The 20,279-nt window shown below is 41.5% G+C and overlaps 1 protein-coding gene across 1 annotated transcript in view; it reads right to left on the reverse strand.

Moving 5' to 3' along the window:
• Nucleotides 1-20,279, reverse strand: part of ncanb (neurocan b) — a gene marked incomplete at both ends in the record, with an annotated part of 105,663 nt that overhangs the window by 16,111 nt on the left and 69,273 nt on the right. The window contains one exon of the mRNA XM_080032696.1: nucleotides 15,990-16,103. Within this exon, the coding sequence (XP_079888822.1) occupies nucleotides 15,990-16,103 (114 nt within the window). The remainder of the gene's footprint in view (nucleotides 1-15,989; nucleotides 16,104-20,279) is intronic.

Genomic DNA, 20,279 nt, shown 5'->3' on the forward strand with positions numbered 1-20,279 from the left:
TGAGACTGTGAAGACAGTGTTACAGTATGACTATTATTTCTTAGGATTCCCTTTTGTGTCCACACTGCAGGTTCCTCCATTTGCAACACACATACTGTTTTCCCCCCTCTCCTTCTTCCTTTCTTCCCATTTTGCTTTATATGCCCTTTGTGGACCTCCTCTCTGTCCCCATCCCTCCATCTCTCATTACGTGCTGCTCTCTTTATGATTTGACTTTTAATCCACACAGCAGAGTCAGGCCAGCGGTAAGGAGCGGCTTAGTCCAGTGAAAAGGGCGTTTTAATCTATTCAAATGACAACAATCCTTAGAAATTGCTTCCAGTGCACAGCCCTCGCTTGGTAATTAAGCCCTGTCACAGTCCTGTCAGCACACTCGCTCCCCCTAAACCCATCCCTATACCTCCTCCTCGTCTCCCGTCATCTTTCTCATCTATCGAACCCTCATCTGACTGGGGGTTAGCTGTGTGAGTACATTTCAAATGTGATGTGTGTGTGTGTGTGTGTGTGTGTGTGTGTGTGTGTGTGTGTGTCTGTGTTGCATTCCGTTCCGTTGTGGATTTTCAATATGTGCATAGACGTGGGTGTGCATAGTGTTCGTACATCTGAAATTGTTGAAATGTACGTATAGTTGATGTGGTTCAGGCTCAATCTGTCAGCTAAGCCATCTCTAGTTTCCCCTTCATCTCCAACCCCCCTCTTAAACCCCCCCCCCCCCTCCCTCCCTGCAGTGTCTGGATCAGGGAAAAGGCCTCAGCTTTTCCTCCAACAAATCTGAAGCGACACCAGTAAATTGGGTGGTGCAAATAGGGCTGTATGGGGCCCAGCTTACTATGCAGAGAGATGCCGATTCTGCCGCGGTAAAAAAAAGAGGGAGAGACGAGAGGAGTCCATTATGGAAGCCCTTGCATACTACTGCAGTATGAAATAAGAGCTTTAAAGCCCTATTACTGCCACGCTTTTCATGGTTCTTACAGGTTCACCTTGTTGTGAGGTGTAATACTGTAAAGTGCAATGACACCATTTCACAAAATGCAATTCGCTGGTTGATAGCAACTCTGCCTAGTCAAGCGGCATTTCATCTCTTAAAGTGAGGTTTTTGCAAAACTCATGTCTACTTTCAAGAAACCTATATATTTGCTAATCTTAAATATGTTTCTTGCACCTCAATGCGTAAATCTGCCGTAGAAGCCAGATGCCGCTAGTCAGTGTAAAAGTGACAAACACACTTTCCGACAATGAGAGATGATGATGTGTCCAAACTGCAAATTGAATACATGTTACAATATACTTGAGTGTTGGAAAGGTAATTTCTCTAAGAGCTCTGACAAGTCATCAAACAGACAAAGATGAACCATTGAAACACTCACACATACATGACATGTTGACTGCAGAGAGAGAGAGAGATAGAGAGAGAGAGAGAGAGAGAGAGTGAGAGAGAGAGAGAGAGAGAGAGAGAGAGAGAGAGACATGAACGAGGAAGATAATGATGTTTTTGCACATATCGGGAAAGTTTGAGGAGGCAAGAACCTGTCCAGTATTATCACTCTTCGATGCTCTGGTAGAATTGAAATTCATCATTCATTCACTGGCCTGTTTGACATGCAGCCATTCAGTCCTGTAGGTATGGTGGCACACTGCAACAGTTCTATTACAACCATTTCGGAGTGTCACAAGTAGGGTGGAGGAAAGAAACTCGATATTTGTTGAAATGTATCTTAAAATGCACTGTACGCTTTTCAACTCATTGTTTGACACTTCATGATACTTTTTCCATATAGGCAAAGATTTTGAATGAATGAATGAATTTTAGATTTGACAAAGTATACCAAAAGTATTGTTTTAACAAATGTACTGAAACTTGGTTATTGTACTTTTTAAAACATTAAAAATGATACCCAGCAATTAAGCAAACATGCCTTTGAAAAGGGTTGATGACAAATGGCTTCTCCCAACAACTGCAGATGAGGATTCTTTCCAGTCAGATGATAAAGGGGATGACTGCTACTGTCTTACTATTACTCTCACCTGATCTAGCTATGTCTTCTAAGCAGCAATGTAAAATGGTCTGACGATTATTGCAAATGTTAAAAAAAAAGAAAAAAAATATAGGCCTATGCTACTTTACTTTATGCTGGCCATTTTTATTGATGACATAGATACAAGCTAATGACCTGCCACTTGAACATTTTCAGCTTCCTCTGGGTGGCTCGGTGACTTACTGGTTAGCACTCCTGCCTCAATAGCGAGATGAGTCTTGGTTTAACTTCCCATTCGGACTGCCCTCTTCATTTAACAATAGATTTCCTTTCACAATGCACAGTGAGGATCGTTAATCTACTTGTGAATATGTGCACTCTATCCCTCTATTATGCTTGTGCCGACTCAGTTGCTTGATAGAATAAACTGGATACAAATGATTAAGATTAAGTGCAGATGGTTCCATTCATCAGGGATAAAAATAAAAACGATTTGTATCCATCCAGCTTAATATGCCTTCAAGGTGTGGACTGAGACTAATATATTCTCAAGAATATAAATGTTAACATATACTACGGATGATGAAAAGCGCAACGGTGAAGGGAGGTCAGAAATGCATATAAAGATATCTTATTTACGGGTAAGTTCATAACAAAAAGTGTGACTGACTATGTATTGATTGTATCCATATTACGTTTAAGGTGGGAACACAGATAACCTGTCACTATGAAAGAGACAACTTCAATGGAAACATTATAAGACAAAACAAAATAGCATACTAATGGAACGGCGATCTGCACAGTTTGTTTCCCTATGTTTGTTTGACATTGTGTCCTCAAGACTTCAAGGCACAGTTCAGTATTTTTGAAGTGGGTTTGTATGAGGTAGTTACTGTATGTCTGTGCCTGCTGTTAGGTCTGTTACCTTCATGGAGATGGCGATCAGTGCCGTCATGATAAGGAGTTTGGAAGATACGTTGCTGTAGCTAAAGTCGCTAATATGCTTGAAATAAGCTTGAAAAAAGTGCATAAAATAAACAGCTGTCTGCCAGTGCTGTGTAGCCGTGTATCAGCCAGCAAATCAGCAGTGAAAAAATGCTAAATTTAGCTTACAATTGAACGGATATCTATTTTTGAGTTAAGCTTTTATATATTTGGCGAAAAAATTACTTCTGCAACAACGACGTCACGCCCAAACACAAAAATTAAAACTGACAGCTATCTCCATAAGGTTACAGAATATGCACAAGTACCTCATACAACCACACATCAAAAATACTGAACCATCTCTTGAGGAATTAAGTCATTTTCTAAAACCTACCAATATTAAAATTACGGACTGGATATTAATGGAAAGGTTTGGCTTATGTTGGACATATTCTCAGTTTGACGGGAGACTGACTGCATTAAAATCAGCGTTTTGCAGCCATAATCCTCCTGGTAGCTCAGTCAGTGTGCTTCAGAACAGAGAGTAGTAGTTTAGCATTAGTTAGAAGAAGCGATGTTACTGCTGTCATCTCTGGTCTCAAGGCACCAAAATCAGCCCACGTTGCTGTCATTTTCTTAGCTGAAAGCGTACTTTCTCTTTCACAAACATGTGATCTGACCTGCAAGCTACCTGCTCAAAATGTATGCCCACAGTGGCGGCTGGTACATTGTATTAGCATTGGGAGTGGGTCCAGTTTGACTCATGCCAGGTGGACAATGGGTTATTATCTCCAGTAACAGGGACAGGAGAAGTCAGGTGTAGGTGTCACAGAGACAGAATAAAAGCACACACATACCCACATCCATACACTAAACCTACACACTTGGAATCACTGCTGCCGGGGTCCAGAATGGCAGTCGGCCCAGAGTCTGCGTGCATGTTAAGCTATTGTTGGCCAAAATTAAACCTTTAACCACTGTATTTTTGTATTTTGTAAATTAGAACTAAATGCAACGCACGTAAAAGCCAGGTAAAAATCCTTCCCAATGTCTGTTTTGATGGTTTTCATCAGGTTTTATGCCACTTATGGATCTGAGATGATGCTATATAACTCGCTGCTTGAAGACCGCAGTGCATTAATGTGGTGACGTAGGGACGAGGGAGGGGACCGCTCACTGCAGTAACTGACAGGAAGTTAGCTAAACTGACCATTCGGCTTACTGAACCTTTAACATACATGAAATAATTTGCTGTCCACAAGAAGAAAATAAACAAAACAAAAGACAGAGAAACTAAGCGCATATAGTAGGTGGGAGGAAGAAAATGAGAGCGGGGCAGAGTAAGAGTTTCAAGGAGAGGGAGAGAGAGAGAGAGCAGGAGAGGGAAAGAAAGAAAAAGCAGAGACAGAAAAATAAACAGGCATGTTATGTCCCTCTCAGATCTTCAACCTAGTCTCTCTGCTGATTCCTTTCTCCCACTCACTGACAGTGAGGCTCAAAGCCCGACATCACATCAACCTCTTCAAATATTTAGACATTATTCATGTTGTCTTATCTTTTTTTTTACTGTTTTCCCTCTGTCAGGCGGAGCGAGAGAGAGAGAGAGAGAGAGCGATAGAGTGAGAGAGAGACGTAGGGGGTATGTTTCAGCGATTAATATTCCCACAGACTTTAGCGAGCGGCAGTTAGGAAATAAAAGGCCATACACTTCCATCTGACTGATTGGGTCATTTATCTACATCACCCAAGTTATATTTCAACTGGCTTTTTTAGAATCCCCTGAATGATGAAACTGTGTGTGTGTGTGTGTGTGTGCGCCCTGCTATTTCCCCTCTTCCCTGTGTGACACTGTGAAGGCTGACAGCTCAGTGTGCCATTTGCAAGAGGGCAAATGACACCAGTCCGGAGAGAGGTAATATGCAAGTGAGAGAGAGAGAGAGAGACAGCGAGAGAGGGAGAGTGTAAGATACATTATAGAGGGAGGGATATAAGGAAGAATCTGCTAATAGCCAGTGACAAAAGGTGAGAATGTGCGAGAAACGTCTGTGGAATTATTAATGGTTACTATGAGTGCAGTGCTGTTTGATGGAACGTCATAATAGTGTGATTCTCACAATTAGGGGTAATGGATGTTACAGTAAAACAGCTACACAGCAGCACAACATGAATGGTCGACACCAGTCTGAAGGTTCATTTTGCATAATAAGCCATTAGACATGTCGTAGCAGGCAGCACCGGCCCTAACAGAAACGAAAACAAAAATATCAGTTAAAAAATGTTGAGTGATGTGGTTAGTTCATTTAGTTAACATTTGATTAGTGATTGATTGTATTTTTGAGTTAATTGCCAAGAACCCTCAAAATGTATCTCTGGAAAAAAAATTGTACTTCAGCTCATTCCTGTTTACTTTTCTACCAAGTTTGAAGAATAGTGACAAATTAAAAGCTGTGGCTTTGCTTTTTGTTGCATGTGACGAGACAACAATACAGTCATAGTCAAAGTGTTTCTCAAACAACTGTTGTCAGACTGTGTGACGTCTGCATGTTCGAAAAGTGACTTTCGGAAATGGAAAAGAGGGACTAAAAAGGCCAGAAAGCTTAGACAACAGGCTAGAAAAACAAACAATGATGTGCCGTGTTTTATGTTTCATATTGTGTACCTACTTCAACAATCGAGGAAGAAAATATGGAACATTTTCTGTTGCAAACTTTCTCTGTGGTGTTTTTCTAGACTAGCTGGGAAGTCACTTCACCAACTTTTTTTCAAACATCATATTGATACTTCAGTCATGCAGCCACTGTTTGTTTTTTGAAAGTCTGACTGAGTGCTGAGAGTCAGAATAATACGACAGGAGCAGGCACTTTGGTGGGCAGAAACCAAAACCCAAAACAAGGCTACTTCGGTTGAAATACAGGTTCAAGTTTTTATGAAATGTATATTTAATTTGGTTTAAATAAGAACAGTAACTGATTCAGAAGGTAAAGTAGATGTTTAAAGCAAAGCTCTGAAAAACGCTTTCTTTCCCAACATTGCATCATATCATGTAACAGGTGAGTCAGTGTCCTTGACCCTGCCACAGCTTGATGCACAGTAGTTAGTGGTAGAGTGTCTGTTACTAAGTGAGTCAGTCTTTTCTCTGTCATTTTACATTACATTTCACCATTTTATAATCATGACTTATGACAACTACAGGTTGTTGTTGTTGTTGAAGAGACTGGACTTCCATGCTGCATCTGTAATGCAGTTCAGGGCCAGATAACGAAGCCAGGACTGTGTGAGAATGACAGCTGCTGCGGTTACCTCAAAACACACAGCTGCTTCATCACCACCACCATCAGCAGACGGGTAGTAACATTACTGCCACCTTCAGGAACGCAAGCTGTGCACCGTAAGTCTCGCTTGATACTGTTTGCCCACTTTCAAATTAGTCAACTTAATGATTAAAATATTGAAAAAGGTGTGGTTAGTATCTATTGTTGTGAGGCAACTTAGCTATCGTGTAAAACCAACTAGCTAATAAGTCATCATCGCTTATGTTAGCTAACATTAGCATTCTACTTTGTTAAACCTACCACATGAGCAGGCACAATCTCAGAACCTGAGTTTGCAAACATCTGAGACCCTGAAGTCTAGCTACAGCTCACTGACTCTGTTTGCACTGCTATAATGCTCATAATTTGTTTTCATAAGGGGTAATGTTGGTGTGTTATCAGATTTTTTGGGAGATTCTGCAGTAATGTTAGGACAGATGCGGCCAGTGTTGCAGTGCTGGTCGAGAGATGTCATTTTTCTTCTTTAACATTTTGTCACGGTTAGAGTTGGATGCTGCTGCAAAGGAGAGGGAGTGTGAGGGGCCTGTTACTATGGAGAGCAGCCATCATTAACCACCTGTACTGGACTGCAGTGTCCACTCCCAATGGAGATTCAGGTGTGATGGAGGCCAAGAGGCAAAACGTGGTGAACCGTGACCTCTATAAACAAGGCATAGTGGAAACAGGTACAACATACTGACTGTAGTATATGGCTGAAAATGATTAGTGTTCCAATCTACAGTAGCCGGTGCTTGGTTTATTTTGTGTCCAGTCCAGTGGACTCCAGCCATAAAATATTCTGGTGGTAAATCACAGGGTCATTCTGCAGGGTAAAACTTACGTTTTGAAAGATGTGTTAAATTCTGCAGCTCCGTTGTGTATGAATCATATTTTATATCTGCTGTTTCAGCCATTTTCAAGATGAAGAGCAAAATGACATGAACAAGGTGTTATACAAATCACCAAAGAACATGACTTTCATGAAGTAATACTTTATTGCTAGGCTGTTGTAATAGACTGCATTTGTTTGAGCTTGGTGTTTCTGATCGACTCGATTTCTTTATGTTGGCTCTTCATTTGGCTTTGCTCACACATAAAACGTAACCTCACAATCTACTTTTTCTACAGGCTTGCTTTGGCAGTCCTGCATTTTACCATAATGGGAGCCGAGAGGTTGCTTGAAGCAGTGATGGTGGTACATTATGTTATGCGGTTCACTACTCAAGGTTCTGTAAAGGTCTCTGTGTAGTCCACTTTATCAAGGAGAGGCCATCACGTGTCAGTCAGACCCTAAATACTATTAATTATAAGAGCCAACATAAGTTACACCGAATGGGATCTAAATATATTTTTTCCGAACCCGAACATATGCATCGGCCCTCATGGAGTCTCTCGAGTGATAATCCAGACAGGCAAAGACTCCACGAGAGAGCAGAGATGTCTTTTACCCCTCTGCACCCGCCCCCCACTTTCCACAACCTGCCAGCAGTTCACCAAGGATGAAGCAGTTTGATGTAGATGTATGTATGCAAATTAAAACATTTTATCCTAATAAGATATCCAATACCGGGAAAGCACAGCTGTTGGAAGTGTGCTCTGTGAGTGCTTTTTAGTTCAAGATGGGTCAATTGGATTTTTTTGTGTTGACCATGAACATGTAATATGTCCACATATACAGTATATCCCTCTCTCTGCCCCCCACTCCCCGCCCATAAAGTGTTTCAGTTGTTGATTCTACTGCTCCTAAGAAGAACGCTTCCTGTGATGAAAATAACAGCGTGTTTACAGTCAATGAAAAACAAAAGGAATTGTAGTCCTACAAGCTATACTTCATAACTTGGCCATTAGAGTACTTTAACAATTGTCTAGGAAATATGAGAAAAGCCTAGAGCCAATAAGAAACATTCATTAATGCACAGCAGAGGAACATGGACTCTCCTCTCAATCTCGTTCTTTCTTCTCATCTATTGTTACACCTGGTCCATTGCTTCCTTTCTTTCTCTTTTATTCATCTATTTCTCCTGCCTAAACTTCCTTCACTCAGGAGAAGAGAATGACAGTTGCTTCGGGGACATTTTCTAATTAAGCACTTTGAATGACAAAATATTACCCCGTCATCTTTCCAACTTTCCAGTTATGAGAGACAATTGGCAAGAGTTGAACACAATGGCATATGGAGTGAGAGAGATGCCTTGCTGTTCATTCATTTGAATAGCTTCTGGCAGACAGGCAAAACTTCAGGGATTTTTCATATTTACACCTCACTGAGTGTGTTTGCACACCTGAGTTTCTCTCTTCAGGAGAGCACTGATGTGAACTAAGAAGCTCCACTTCCCTTTCTTCTAAGTCTTGGCACGTGTCCCCCTCGACATGTTATTAGAACACATTAATCTTCATTAGCATTAATAGCCTCTAAAGAAGAGGATGCACAATAAATTAATTTCGAGTGGAGCTTTCTGCTGAGTTGCTGGTTAAGACTTTGGCAGCGCTGTCAGGGAGAGAGCAGGGGAACATTGCGTTTGGCAAACTAAGATACCTTCCTTCTCAGCGTCCGTCAAGTCTGAAAGCTAAACAAACCAACAAAGAACTAGGGACTCCTTATAAACAGGAAACTGCAGCTCGTAGAACACAAGCTATAAGCCAAAGTGCTCAGTGTACTGTGGGTTAACAAGAGTGTAGGGAGGAGATACGCTCGGAGCAACATATCTAATTGACCAATGGGTTTTTGAGAACAGACCACTCTGGCCCAGAAACAAACACATGATGAGAAGTGCTCAGAACCTGGTCTGAATCCAGATCAGTAGAAACCTGAATCTTTATTTGAAGCAAGAGTAACATAAAGAGGACAGGGATAGATAAAAAATGGCGTTGCACTTATACAGTATGTAGCATTTTGTAGTTTGACTTATTTGAAGGTAATGTACATGATTGGGGCGACTGTGGCTCAGGTGGTTAAGCGGGTTGGCCAATGATCCTAGGGTTGGCGGTTCGATCCCCGCCCGGCCACTTGTGTCATGGTCGTTGTGTCCCTGGGCAAGACACTTCACCCACCTTGCCTCGTGTGAATGTGTATGACTGCTGTATGTTTGAGGTGGTGGTCGGAGGGGCCGATGGCGCTGAATGGCAGCCTCGCTTCTGTCAGTCTGCCCCAGGGCAACTGTGGCTACTATTGTAGTTTACCACCACCGGTATGACTGTGTGTGAACGTATTGAACCTGGAACCCTGTAAAGCGCTTTGAGTACCAAAGAAAAGCGCTATATAAATCCAAGTTTAATAATAATAATAATAATAATAATAATAATAATGATTCTTGCTATTCTATGTTTAAAAGCATTTATTGGAAGTCGCTCTGAATGAGAGCGTCAGCTATGTGTAACGTAATTTGGTCTAAAATAAAAAAAGAGAAGATGCATTATGTGAAAAGGTAGAATATGAAATCGGTGACTGAGAAAGTGTCAAACGGTGTGCAGTGATGGATTGACAGAGAGGGACTACATCATCTGGTGCTTTCTGAAGCTCTCACCACTGCTGTCAGTCAGCCTAGTCTTCTCTCCTCCTGAATCTCAGTGTCTAGGCCACACTACACTGTCTACTGCCTGCTTCTATTCTGCAGCAGTTGCTGTTGCCTTCAACTTACTCAAAAGTCTTCATATCTGTCTACCCCAGATTCATCTGCCGACCTCTTTGGAGGGGAATGTGTGCTCCACTTTGCTTTAGTTGTTCTGTAACTGTCTAGGTTGTGTATCCCTTTGTTTGAAAATGTGAATTTCCACAGTATCTCATGCCTGCACAATGGTAAGCTGAAAGAATTTGACTTCAACTGGATTTACATTGGTTTAAATGGATGGTGGATACTAGTCTCACTGGCCTTTTCCGAAGGCTGCAAACCAAAATGTTTCCGTGCTAAACTCCTTAGTGTCTTACCTACTGGATGTAGCACTTCTCTCCCAGAACTAATAGTCCAAAATGATAATTAATGATTTTGTGTTTGGAAGCATGGCAAAGAGGTGGAGGAGAAGATAGATGAAATCCAGGCCTTCTCTGTGAGTTTAGGGGGAAAGCAAACAACATGCCTTGCAGATAACCAAGCAGCAGCAGACACCTTGGGATTAATTACCAAACAATCCTTTTTAACACACGCTTTTGTTCCCAATTTGTAGACAACGTGTTCTGTTAGAAAACAGAGAGAGAGACAGCAAGAGAAAGAGGGAGGGATGGAGAGAGAGAGAGAGAAAGAGGGAGGGATGGAGAGAGAGATAGAAAGTAAGTATTTACTGTGGTTTGGATATTGTTTTATTAGCTGGTTGTTCTGTAACTATGAGTTATTGCACCCTCAGTGCGAGTGATCATATGCTGCTGTTGAATACAAATAAATCTTTTATTACATTTGGTAGGGCACACGGGTTGTTTGTTTGTGTAGAAAATATGAGCGTGCCACCAAAGCAACCAATAGGATATGTGAGCTGCTTCTCTCTATTTTTCTGAGGACAAATTTCAGTGTTTTGGGACCTTCAACATCTTTGAGAATGTGAGGACATTTTAGGTGGGTTGTCACGTTTGAGAAAAAAGGCTGATTGAGAGTTAAGACTTAGTTTAAGGGTTTAAGTTAATGTAATGGTTGGGCATTTTGTTGCGGTGGCTAAGGTTAAGGGCAATGGTTAAGGGGTGAAGAATGCTTCGTGTCAATGAGGGTCTTTATAAGAAACACACACACACACACACACACACACACGCACACACAATAACACACACACACACAATAACACACACACACACACACACACACATACACACACACACACACACACACACACACACACACACACACACACACACACACAGGCTGCAAAAAGGCACATGCAGCCTGTACAGACACACTTACAGAGATAATACACACACTCACAGAGTGCCGCAAAAAGTGCATGGAGTGACAGAAGAAAGATAAAAGGAAGGCAAGATGTTCAGCAGTGTCTACAGTCGTGGCATAGCAGAGTAAACAATCGACACTTACACATAGTCACCCCCCCTAAGAAAGACTGCAAGATGCAGAGTGAAGAAAGACTGGAGGAAAGAAGATGTTGAGAGTAAAGCGGCTAATGCATTCCTCTGTCACTCTTCACTTCAGTCAGGCTGAGAAAGATTTGGTTTCTGCCTCCACAGATTAGACAGTGGGACAAAAAACAGTGTGGACTCAACAATCATTCTCTGTGCTGGCATGAGAGGAAAGTAAAACAACTGACTGATGTTTTTTGTTATTCTAATCACAGCTGCCTTTTTTTCAACAAATATCTATTCATTAGTGACAAAGGAACTGATGCATGTGAGGACAAGCTCGCTAACAGTCTGAGCTGACCAAAACGGACTTTAATTAAGCCTTTCGTTTTTAACTACTAGTGGAACAAATAAGTGTTGGAAGACGGGTTCAGTTTTTTCGCTCAGCTACAACCACGGCGTTGATCAAAACACTGCTGAATAGCTTATTACAAAACAGTTATCATGCATTTCTAAAGCTCTGTGATACGGAAGCATCCTGTTCTAAAACCACCAACAAACAACATTAACTTTAAAAATGAAAACAGTCTCGTAACGCATAGAAAAATGACCAGCCATATCCTCCTCTCCTGCAGTACATTCACTGGTGGTATTCAGCACAGTAAACTTCCCCTATCATTGACTCTCAGATGGGATCACCATGGTAACAGGACAGAGGGAGCCAGCAGCGCACCTGATCTGCTCAGCATCTGAGGCTGTTAGCTTTCCAATGCACACACACCTGAACGTACACACACACGCACACACAAGCACAAGCACAAGCACAAGCACACGCACACTCAAGAACTCAGCAGCAAATGAAAGCGACAGACCACTTTAGAGAGACAGGTACCAATTGGATGACATTTAAATGGATGGAAGCCTCGGCGGAACGAATGAGTTCATTTTCCACCGTTCATTCGGCACTTCAGACCCCCCTCTGGAAATCAAACTGAGCTCATGCCGATATGGCAGAGCGACTCCTGTTGCGAATTGTACTTTTCACAGTGGAAATTTCTATACTGCTGCCAGCGCGGATCAGCGAGAGATAAGAGCGTCAGAAACAAGACACTTCAAATTCCAAGCGATCAGACCTGCTGCTCCCAATCAACCATTAAGGAAGCAACTCGGCAGGAGGGGAAACGTATACACAGCTCTATTGCACGTCCAATGACAGGCGCAGACACAGGCTCTGCGGATGTGTGTGTGTGTGTGGGAAAAGAGGAAATACTGGTAGGTGTACTTGCAATACTTAAGACTGGTGGGACGAGAACTTGTGAGAACTGGTGGTTCTGCTCATTGCGCTTTAATGACCTGTCTTGATGTAACGAAGCTTTATACATTTATGGAGAGGTTTAAACTGTCTGGAATTAAAACCCAATTGAGCAGAGCACCACATACAAATTCATACACTGCCTCATCTCTTTGGTTTTTCTATTTGGCTATTTATGTATGAACTCCACCACAGGAGGAGCGTGAATATTAAAGAGGCAACCATGACCATAGGGAAATTACATATAAAAAACAACAAAAAGTTACATTTGCTGTGGTGAACGATTAAAGAAGGCAGCCAAGATTGCACTTCAATAGAAATTGGTGAAAAGATTATTATTCAAATAAGGCAAAAGAGGCATAAATATCATGATTTTTAGTCCTTGAAATAGGCCCAGCTCCAACATCACTGGAATATGCAGCTCAAAAAACATCTTCAATCACTCCATACCTTCCTACACAATGACACTTTATAACTCAGGCTTTTCTTTATGAAAGGTGCTCCGAGGACCTTTCAGTTAGTGTTAATTCTTGCACCCCCTTTGTGCAAAAGCCGTAGTGTTTTTACTACGCCAGCTGTTGTTCCTGGGTGAGCGTATCCATGACAAAGCCAGTAAGAAAAACAATATAAAAATAGCAGTATTTGCATTGATGGTCTCGTTTGCTGTTACATGTAATTCATGATCATCATCAGAGGAAAAATGAGACTTTCAGAAATATTTAAAAGTTCCTCGTAGCTACTTTAAAAATTTGCCGTCTCCACATCCAAGCTAAGACATATTTTTTTTCCAATTTCAAGAAGCTCCACCAGAGCCAAAGAGGACATTATATAACTTCACAAGTTAACTGATCTTCACTAGTTACATTTGGTCCGTAGAAGAGAGGCACAAATAATACGTTTATTTAAAAGATCCCCATTAGCTGAAGACAGGTCAAACCTTTTTGGTCTATGACCTCTTAAGACTACGATCTACTTGAGACTCCTCTGCAGATCTCATATGTCCATGAGCTGTGAGTAGTTTTACCGAAAACAAATTCTGGCTTAATCAAGAGAATGTATAGAGGCCTTAAGAGCATTATCCAATATTTCATACAAAAATAGCAAGATTTCTCTCTCTCCTATATAGTATATCGTCACCCACCCTCTTAAAATAATGGCCTAAGTCACTTTTTGGCCAAAATGATTTTTTTGCTTAAATCATCTCCTCATGATGCTGGCCAAATGGCCTAAATCCTCAGTTGAACAGATCATGTGATTTTACTTGACATAGGCCATTATACCATATTACCAGAATGTCAAGAGTGTGTTTTAGGCCATTTTATTTTGCCTAAGTCAAAATTTACTGTTAATTTTTTTTTTCAAGGACATTTCACAAGTGTGTAAAATGGCTTAAGTCACAAGTTAAACATTATTTTAAAGGGTTTATTCCTAATATCTTACATAATTGACAGAAATTGTTATTACAATGTCAAGAGTCATCTTTTGACATAACCTGTTTGAGTGAAATTATTAATGAATATCATTTATTCAATCTTTGGTTAAGTTTTTTGTGTTTCCTGAAAACACTGAACAAATGACTTAGGCCATTATTTTAAGAGGGTGACGATATCCTCTTGTGGCATATTTATTTACCATCCTTCGGTGAGGTCCAGACCCCTGCAGGCTGTGTTAAAGAATTTGTATTGGAAGAGCTTTTTCCACGAGACAAATGGAAGAGAAATGTGACAGTTGAAGTCAGCAGCTGATGAGTGCCAATCTACATTAGTTCCGCCAACTAGCTTTTGCACACAAAGCAAAGTAAAGAGAGATCATTTGGAGCATAGTTTCTTTGTTCTAAAAACATAATTTGCTCTGTTAGAGCCTGCCAAAACTACTATACTAGAATTTAAAATGTCCTGCTTTATTCTTCTGCTGCTTTGCCCTCCTCCCCTCCTCTCTATCGATTTGCCTGCCCTCAAAGTCCCAGAGCCCCCCCAGAGCAGAGCAGTGAAGCACAGAGAGAGAGAGAGAGAGAGAGAGAGAGAGAGAGAGAGAGAGAGAGAGAGAGAGAGAGAGAGAGAGAGAGAGAGAGACACACTGCAAGCCAAACACGCAGAAAAAGGCGAAAGATATTCCAAGTCACAACTCTTCTGACAGTTTGGGCCAAAGGTCATGCTAGATCAATGGAATATAGCTTGATTTTATGTAATTCAGAGCAGTCCCGACTGCTAAACTTCACTGCCACTCTCCCCTGTTCGCGGCAAACCATCTCCTAAAAATGTCTCCTTCGCTCTCTACAACTCTCATTCTTTGTCCTCATTCTTTTTATTGTGCTTTTTAAAAAAAATGTTTAAGACATGAAGAGTTTGCATTATTCAGTAATTGCATTGCTGGAGGAAACTCCAAATACACACACTCATTCTCATTGTTACTCTGTAGTATCCTCATCATATGCTGACTACGCTCTTTATTTTAGGGTTATTATTCTTATTCTGGGAATCTATAATTGTATTGGTAAAAAGGAAAGAAGAAAGATCTGGGTGTTTATCCATTAAAAATGGGCAACAATCAAAGCGATCAACCAGCTGTTGGTTTTTGACAGGTCGATGTCGGCCATGTTTTCATGTAACATGCAGTGTGTGAATATCTAGCCTCCTTCTAGGCCCCCTTTCTCACAGGGGACGTCCTGTAATGAGAGACGAAACCAGCTGGACGCAGGTGTTCTGAGCCTGATGCATTATTCCAAAGGGCTTCCCTCTCTCCCTTATCTTCCCCTGCCTCCTCCTCCTCCTCCTCCTCCTCCTCCTCCTCCTCCACCACCTCTTTGTCTATATTCCCATCCTCCTCCGTCTTCATTAACACATCCTCATGAACCCCATCTTTCTCAACCTCTTTTTTTTCTCCACATCCTGCTCTTCTGGTATCATCATAATCTCCTTAGCCATCTTCCTCACATTCCCTCCCTTCCCCCCTTTTTACCTCCACTGACACATCACCTTGCTTCTCCGCCTCCTTTGTCTGATCCTTCTCTTCCTTCGCTGGTTCGTCTGCCCTCTTTATCAATTCTGATATGATCGAATCGCATCAATGCAACGCCCAAAAGTCGATGCATATTGCTGTCTTTTATTTTGACAATCTCTCTGCATGTACAGTTTGTGTGTGACACTATTTCCACTAAAATAATATATTGTTGTTCATTTAAATATCCGGAAGAGCTAAAGAAAAAATAATTTTAAATCATATTTTTTTGTGAGTTGTTATAAACGCAACAGGTGGTGTTAAATTGGAATATGATATCTTCACATATCCATCGCAGGTTCCTGAATCCAATCGAATTGTAGTAGTATTGCGGCAGATTGTTGTCCAATCGGTCTAATATGGTATCGTGATGAAACCAGCGATCAACACTCCTACCCAACACACACCCCTTTGCTGAGTAAGGCAATGACTGAAATGGGAAAGCAGAGTTTTTAAAGTCCACAGCGTTATACCTTTCTCACAGGTAGCTCCTCCGTAGCTGGGCAGACAAAGACAAACAAAGGAGCTGATCTCATCGATGCAGGTCCCTCCATTTTGGCATGGATTAGACTGGCAGTCATCAATGTCTGATGGGAGAAGAAACGGGGGGAGAGAGAACGAGAGGGGGATTAGGCCGATTAGATACAAACAGCACACACATTTACTCTCAATGATAGCACTTTCCAAAAACGGCTATTTTTCGAACTATACCTTGCTAGTTGTTTTTACGAGCAAACTCCAGGGGAACAAACTTTTGGAAAGATTCAAGGTGTTTTCTGAGAAAGTTATAATTGAAGAGAATTGATTGAACTTCATCAGTGGAGTGGTTTGGGACGCACCGAAGCGCGTGATGCTAATTGCAGCATGTTTGCAGGACGTGCCGCAGTTCTGGGAGAGATTAGAGCGAGGAGGAAGACATTCAGTTGGAATAGCGCCCATCTTCCAACAACACTGGCCAACCTGAAGCAGCAGCCGTCTCGCTAGTGATTACAAAATCTGTATGTACGCAAATCCATTCTAATATGTGCAAAAAGCGACAAAAAGGATGCAGCCAGTCGGAGGGCATTTCTTAGATGCAAGATCAAAATCAAGACTAAATGTATATGAAAAACGCACACAATCTTATGCACATTCACACACACACACACACACACACACACACACACACACACACACACACACACACACACACACACACACACACACACACACACACACACACACACACACACACACACACACACACACACACACACACACACACACACACAAATGTATTTTGTGGAGGCGTTGTAGGGGTGAGAGTTTTCATTCTGTTATAAAATTGTAAATGTATTTCTCTGGCTGATCTGGGCTCGAGGGCGAAATCATTAAAAAGTGCAGCTGGTATCCCACAACTGAGTGAGTCCCTGGGGCCTTGGCAAGAGGCCGTGGGAGGGGAGGGGAAGTGAATGGGGAGGGGGGGGGAAGGGCAGGGGCAGGAGGAAGTCCGACTAATGAATAAAGATGGGGATAAAGAGATGCTCAGAAACAGAGAATAGCGGTATGAAGGAGAGGAAATAAAAACAAGTGTGTGTGAGGTTATATGATGCTGCGTGTATGGGAAGTTGGCAGGTTTCAGGGTTGGATTTACAGCGGCTTTGCTGGCAGACAGCGGAAGAGTCTGTTTGGATAAAACTGCGTGACAGCTTCATTGCTTGTGCCCCGCTTTGGGCAGGCTGATATTAAAGGATGACTTGGATCCAGGGGGTAGAGACACAGCCAGAGGAGTTGAAATGAGATGGCATTCATGTTGGTTTAAGCGTATCACAGTATATCAATGTATAACTGTTTGTCTGACTCATGATGGATGGAAAAATATAAAAAGAAAACAAAATAACAAAACAGGGATAGAAAGGATGTCAGACATTGCACATCACAGAAAAATACACTCTTTTCTTTCTTTGAAGAAAAGTCTGGTACAGATAATCTGACAACAACAGTTGCATAATGTCTCCATCTGGAGAAAGCTTTTCAAAATTTGAGACTGAGAAGTTCGAGAAGGCTGCATTACAAACTGGAAATATGGTCTTTGAAAGAAAAGGTGGCTATTTCAGAGGCAGGGTGGGTCTAATTAGATATGCTGTTGAGTTGCATTATGGGCATTGTAGGATCCAATGTGTTTGGAGCTAGTATCGTGTTGAAATGTCAAGACATCTTTGCCTCCGGTTCTTCAAGTATCACCATTATGATTAATAATAAAAAAATAAAAAAATAAGAATATTCTTTTGAAACTGTACACTTTAAAGAGGTGCGATACTAATTTGCTGGAGGACCCCTTTCATTTTTAATCTTATCGCATATGTGCCCAAGAGCTCTTTTTAATGGTTCTAATTTTTCAGAGATCCATGCCTCTAGATTTACATCAGTATCATCAGTTAGAAAGTAATCCCTGGTTGATAGACTGCAGCTTTATTAATAAGTCCATAACTGACTTAGACGGTAGGACTGATTAACAGTAAGGAAGTGCATGAAGTGTCAGCCACATAAGGTTCATGAATATTGAACCTTTATTACAGCTTAACATAATATTATCATTAAAGTTCCAATTAACCAAGACCCAGCAGGCACCAAACACCACTGAGAGAAAAGCCCTATTGGCCAATTGGGGCCAGTAACCAACAAACAAAAGAGTCTCTGAGGGCCAATTGTCCATGCAATACTTTGCAGTGAAGAGAGGTCATGCTGGGTAAATGGTGTTTAATGGTGTGGTGTTCAAGTTCAATGACAAACAGTAGTGATTCATTCCCACCAGGCACAGAGACATAGAGACTTGAGCAAGCAATTAAAAGTCCACATGGGATGATATTAATATACCTATGATAAAGAGCAGGTCTAATTTTAGCTATAAAAAAGAAATTTGATTGAAGTAACTTTGTGTTTTTATCTCTAGGGATTGTTCAATAAACTGGCATGGGCTGACATAACAGATACTGAATATATTAGTTTACTGCAGAAGATATATTGGTATCAGTGTACTGTACATGTCAGCAGATGGCTTACAAGAAATTAAAAGATACAGATATGCCAAATGTGTGATTGTCCACCAGAGAGTACTGCATATACAGTACAATGTCCAACTCTATACATACCTTGGTCACAATTCCTCTTAATTTAAGGGAGCATTGACTAAATGGAAGTTTACTGTGTTTTTTGTGTCTGGAATATTGGCCGATTAACTCTATACACACATTACAATAGGTTGTCATACGTGGGATTCAGTTGAAATCTAAAAAAATCAGTAGTAAATTAACCTTGAGTTAATCTTTTTTCCAAGGTCAAGAATGAAAGACCCCCTTCAGGCATGTGTCAATACGTACAAATACTAGAATAGAATAATCATTTCAGTTTTTTTATTTAATTGAGAATACATTTTTATGAAAATTCAAACATTGCTCATTTAATTAACTGCAGGACACAACATGTGTCCTACTACATTGTTAGTTACCATGTTACCATGTTAGTTCTCATAGTATTCGTACTGGACACTTAAAGTTTCCACCTCACTCCTGTCGCTGACCGGACAATGACTGGCTTCTAAACTAGTTGGGATTTCACAAAAACATGCCTATCCATACACATCTCAAACTCAGATACAACCTGAGCATGGAGAACCTTCCTTCTTAGCGGATCATTGTGTCAAAATGTGCACTCACAGATTTCATAAAATTATACCATGGCCACTGTGTACCATATGGCTGTGACAAAACTTTGTTCCTGGTGTCTCTGGTATCTTTCACTGTCTGTCTACCTTCCTCCCCTCTACTAAAACGTCATAATGAGGGCCAGAGCCCAGGAGGCCTGTCCAGCCCAATATCCACTCAGCTTTCACTCTGCCCAAATGTCTTAATGAGAGAACCATCCAACTTAAGCAGGTGGCAGTGTCTGTCTTCATGGGACTGTATTTGTGAATTTATATGTGCGTGTCCGTCACTCCCTGGCCTACTCCCCAGTATGACAAAATCAGGCCTGGGCACTAGTAGACTCTCCTGGGAGAGGAGGAGAGCAGTGCTCCACTTATCTGCTGGCACAAAAATGGATGGAGGGATAAACCGGTGCCAGCCACTGTGGTAATTGCCGGGTGCAGCAAACACACAGGCGACTCTACCAAGCCTGTCTTTGAGCCAGCACTATTCATTTGAATCCATCAGGAGAGGCGCAAATGAACGTCAAAAAGTCGATGTGGTTAACCAAATGGCAGCAGAGATACACATATGAAATTGAGGTTTTAAACGTGGTTCATCGCTGATTGAAAAATACGTTGTTTGGATAGAAATGTTTGATAGGAGGATAAACTTGCTCTTTTTGTTTACCCCCCGCCTCTCCGCCTCCATCTGAGGAGAGCTGAGACTTTTAGGACCAAGGATGGGGAGACAGAGATGAGGGAATATCGGATAGAGGATTGTGAGAAAGGAGCCCGACAAACCGGGGGTGGTGTCGGGTTGACAGAATGTCTGGAGCCTTACTGCAGGCATGTGTCGCAACCCGCGTATGAATAATTGAGAAGGGGACGGAGAGAGAGATAGAAAGACGGAGATGGGGTGAAAGACAGAGACAGAGAACAAACAGAAATTGGGTGGGAGGAGATCCTGGTTCAGCCATTCCCCATTTCCCCTTTTGGGATTATTTGTCAGTTCAATGGATCATATTCAATTCTTATTATGTGTGTGTACTTGATCAGAGCTATGTCAGGCCAAACACATCCCAACCCCAAACACCACTCA

This window comes from Ammodytes marinus, assembly GCF_949987685.1.
Source record: "Ammodytes marinus genome assembly, chromosome: 8".
NCBI lineage: Eukaryota > Metazoa > Chordata > Actinopteri > Uranoscopiformes > Ammodytidae > Ammodytes > Ammodytes marinus.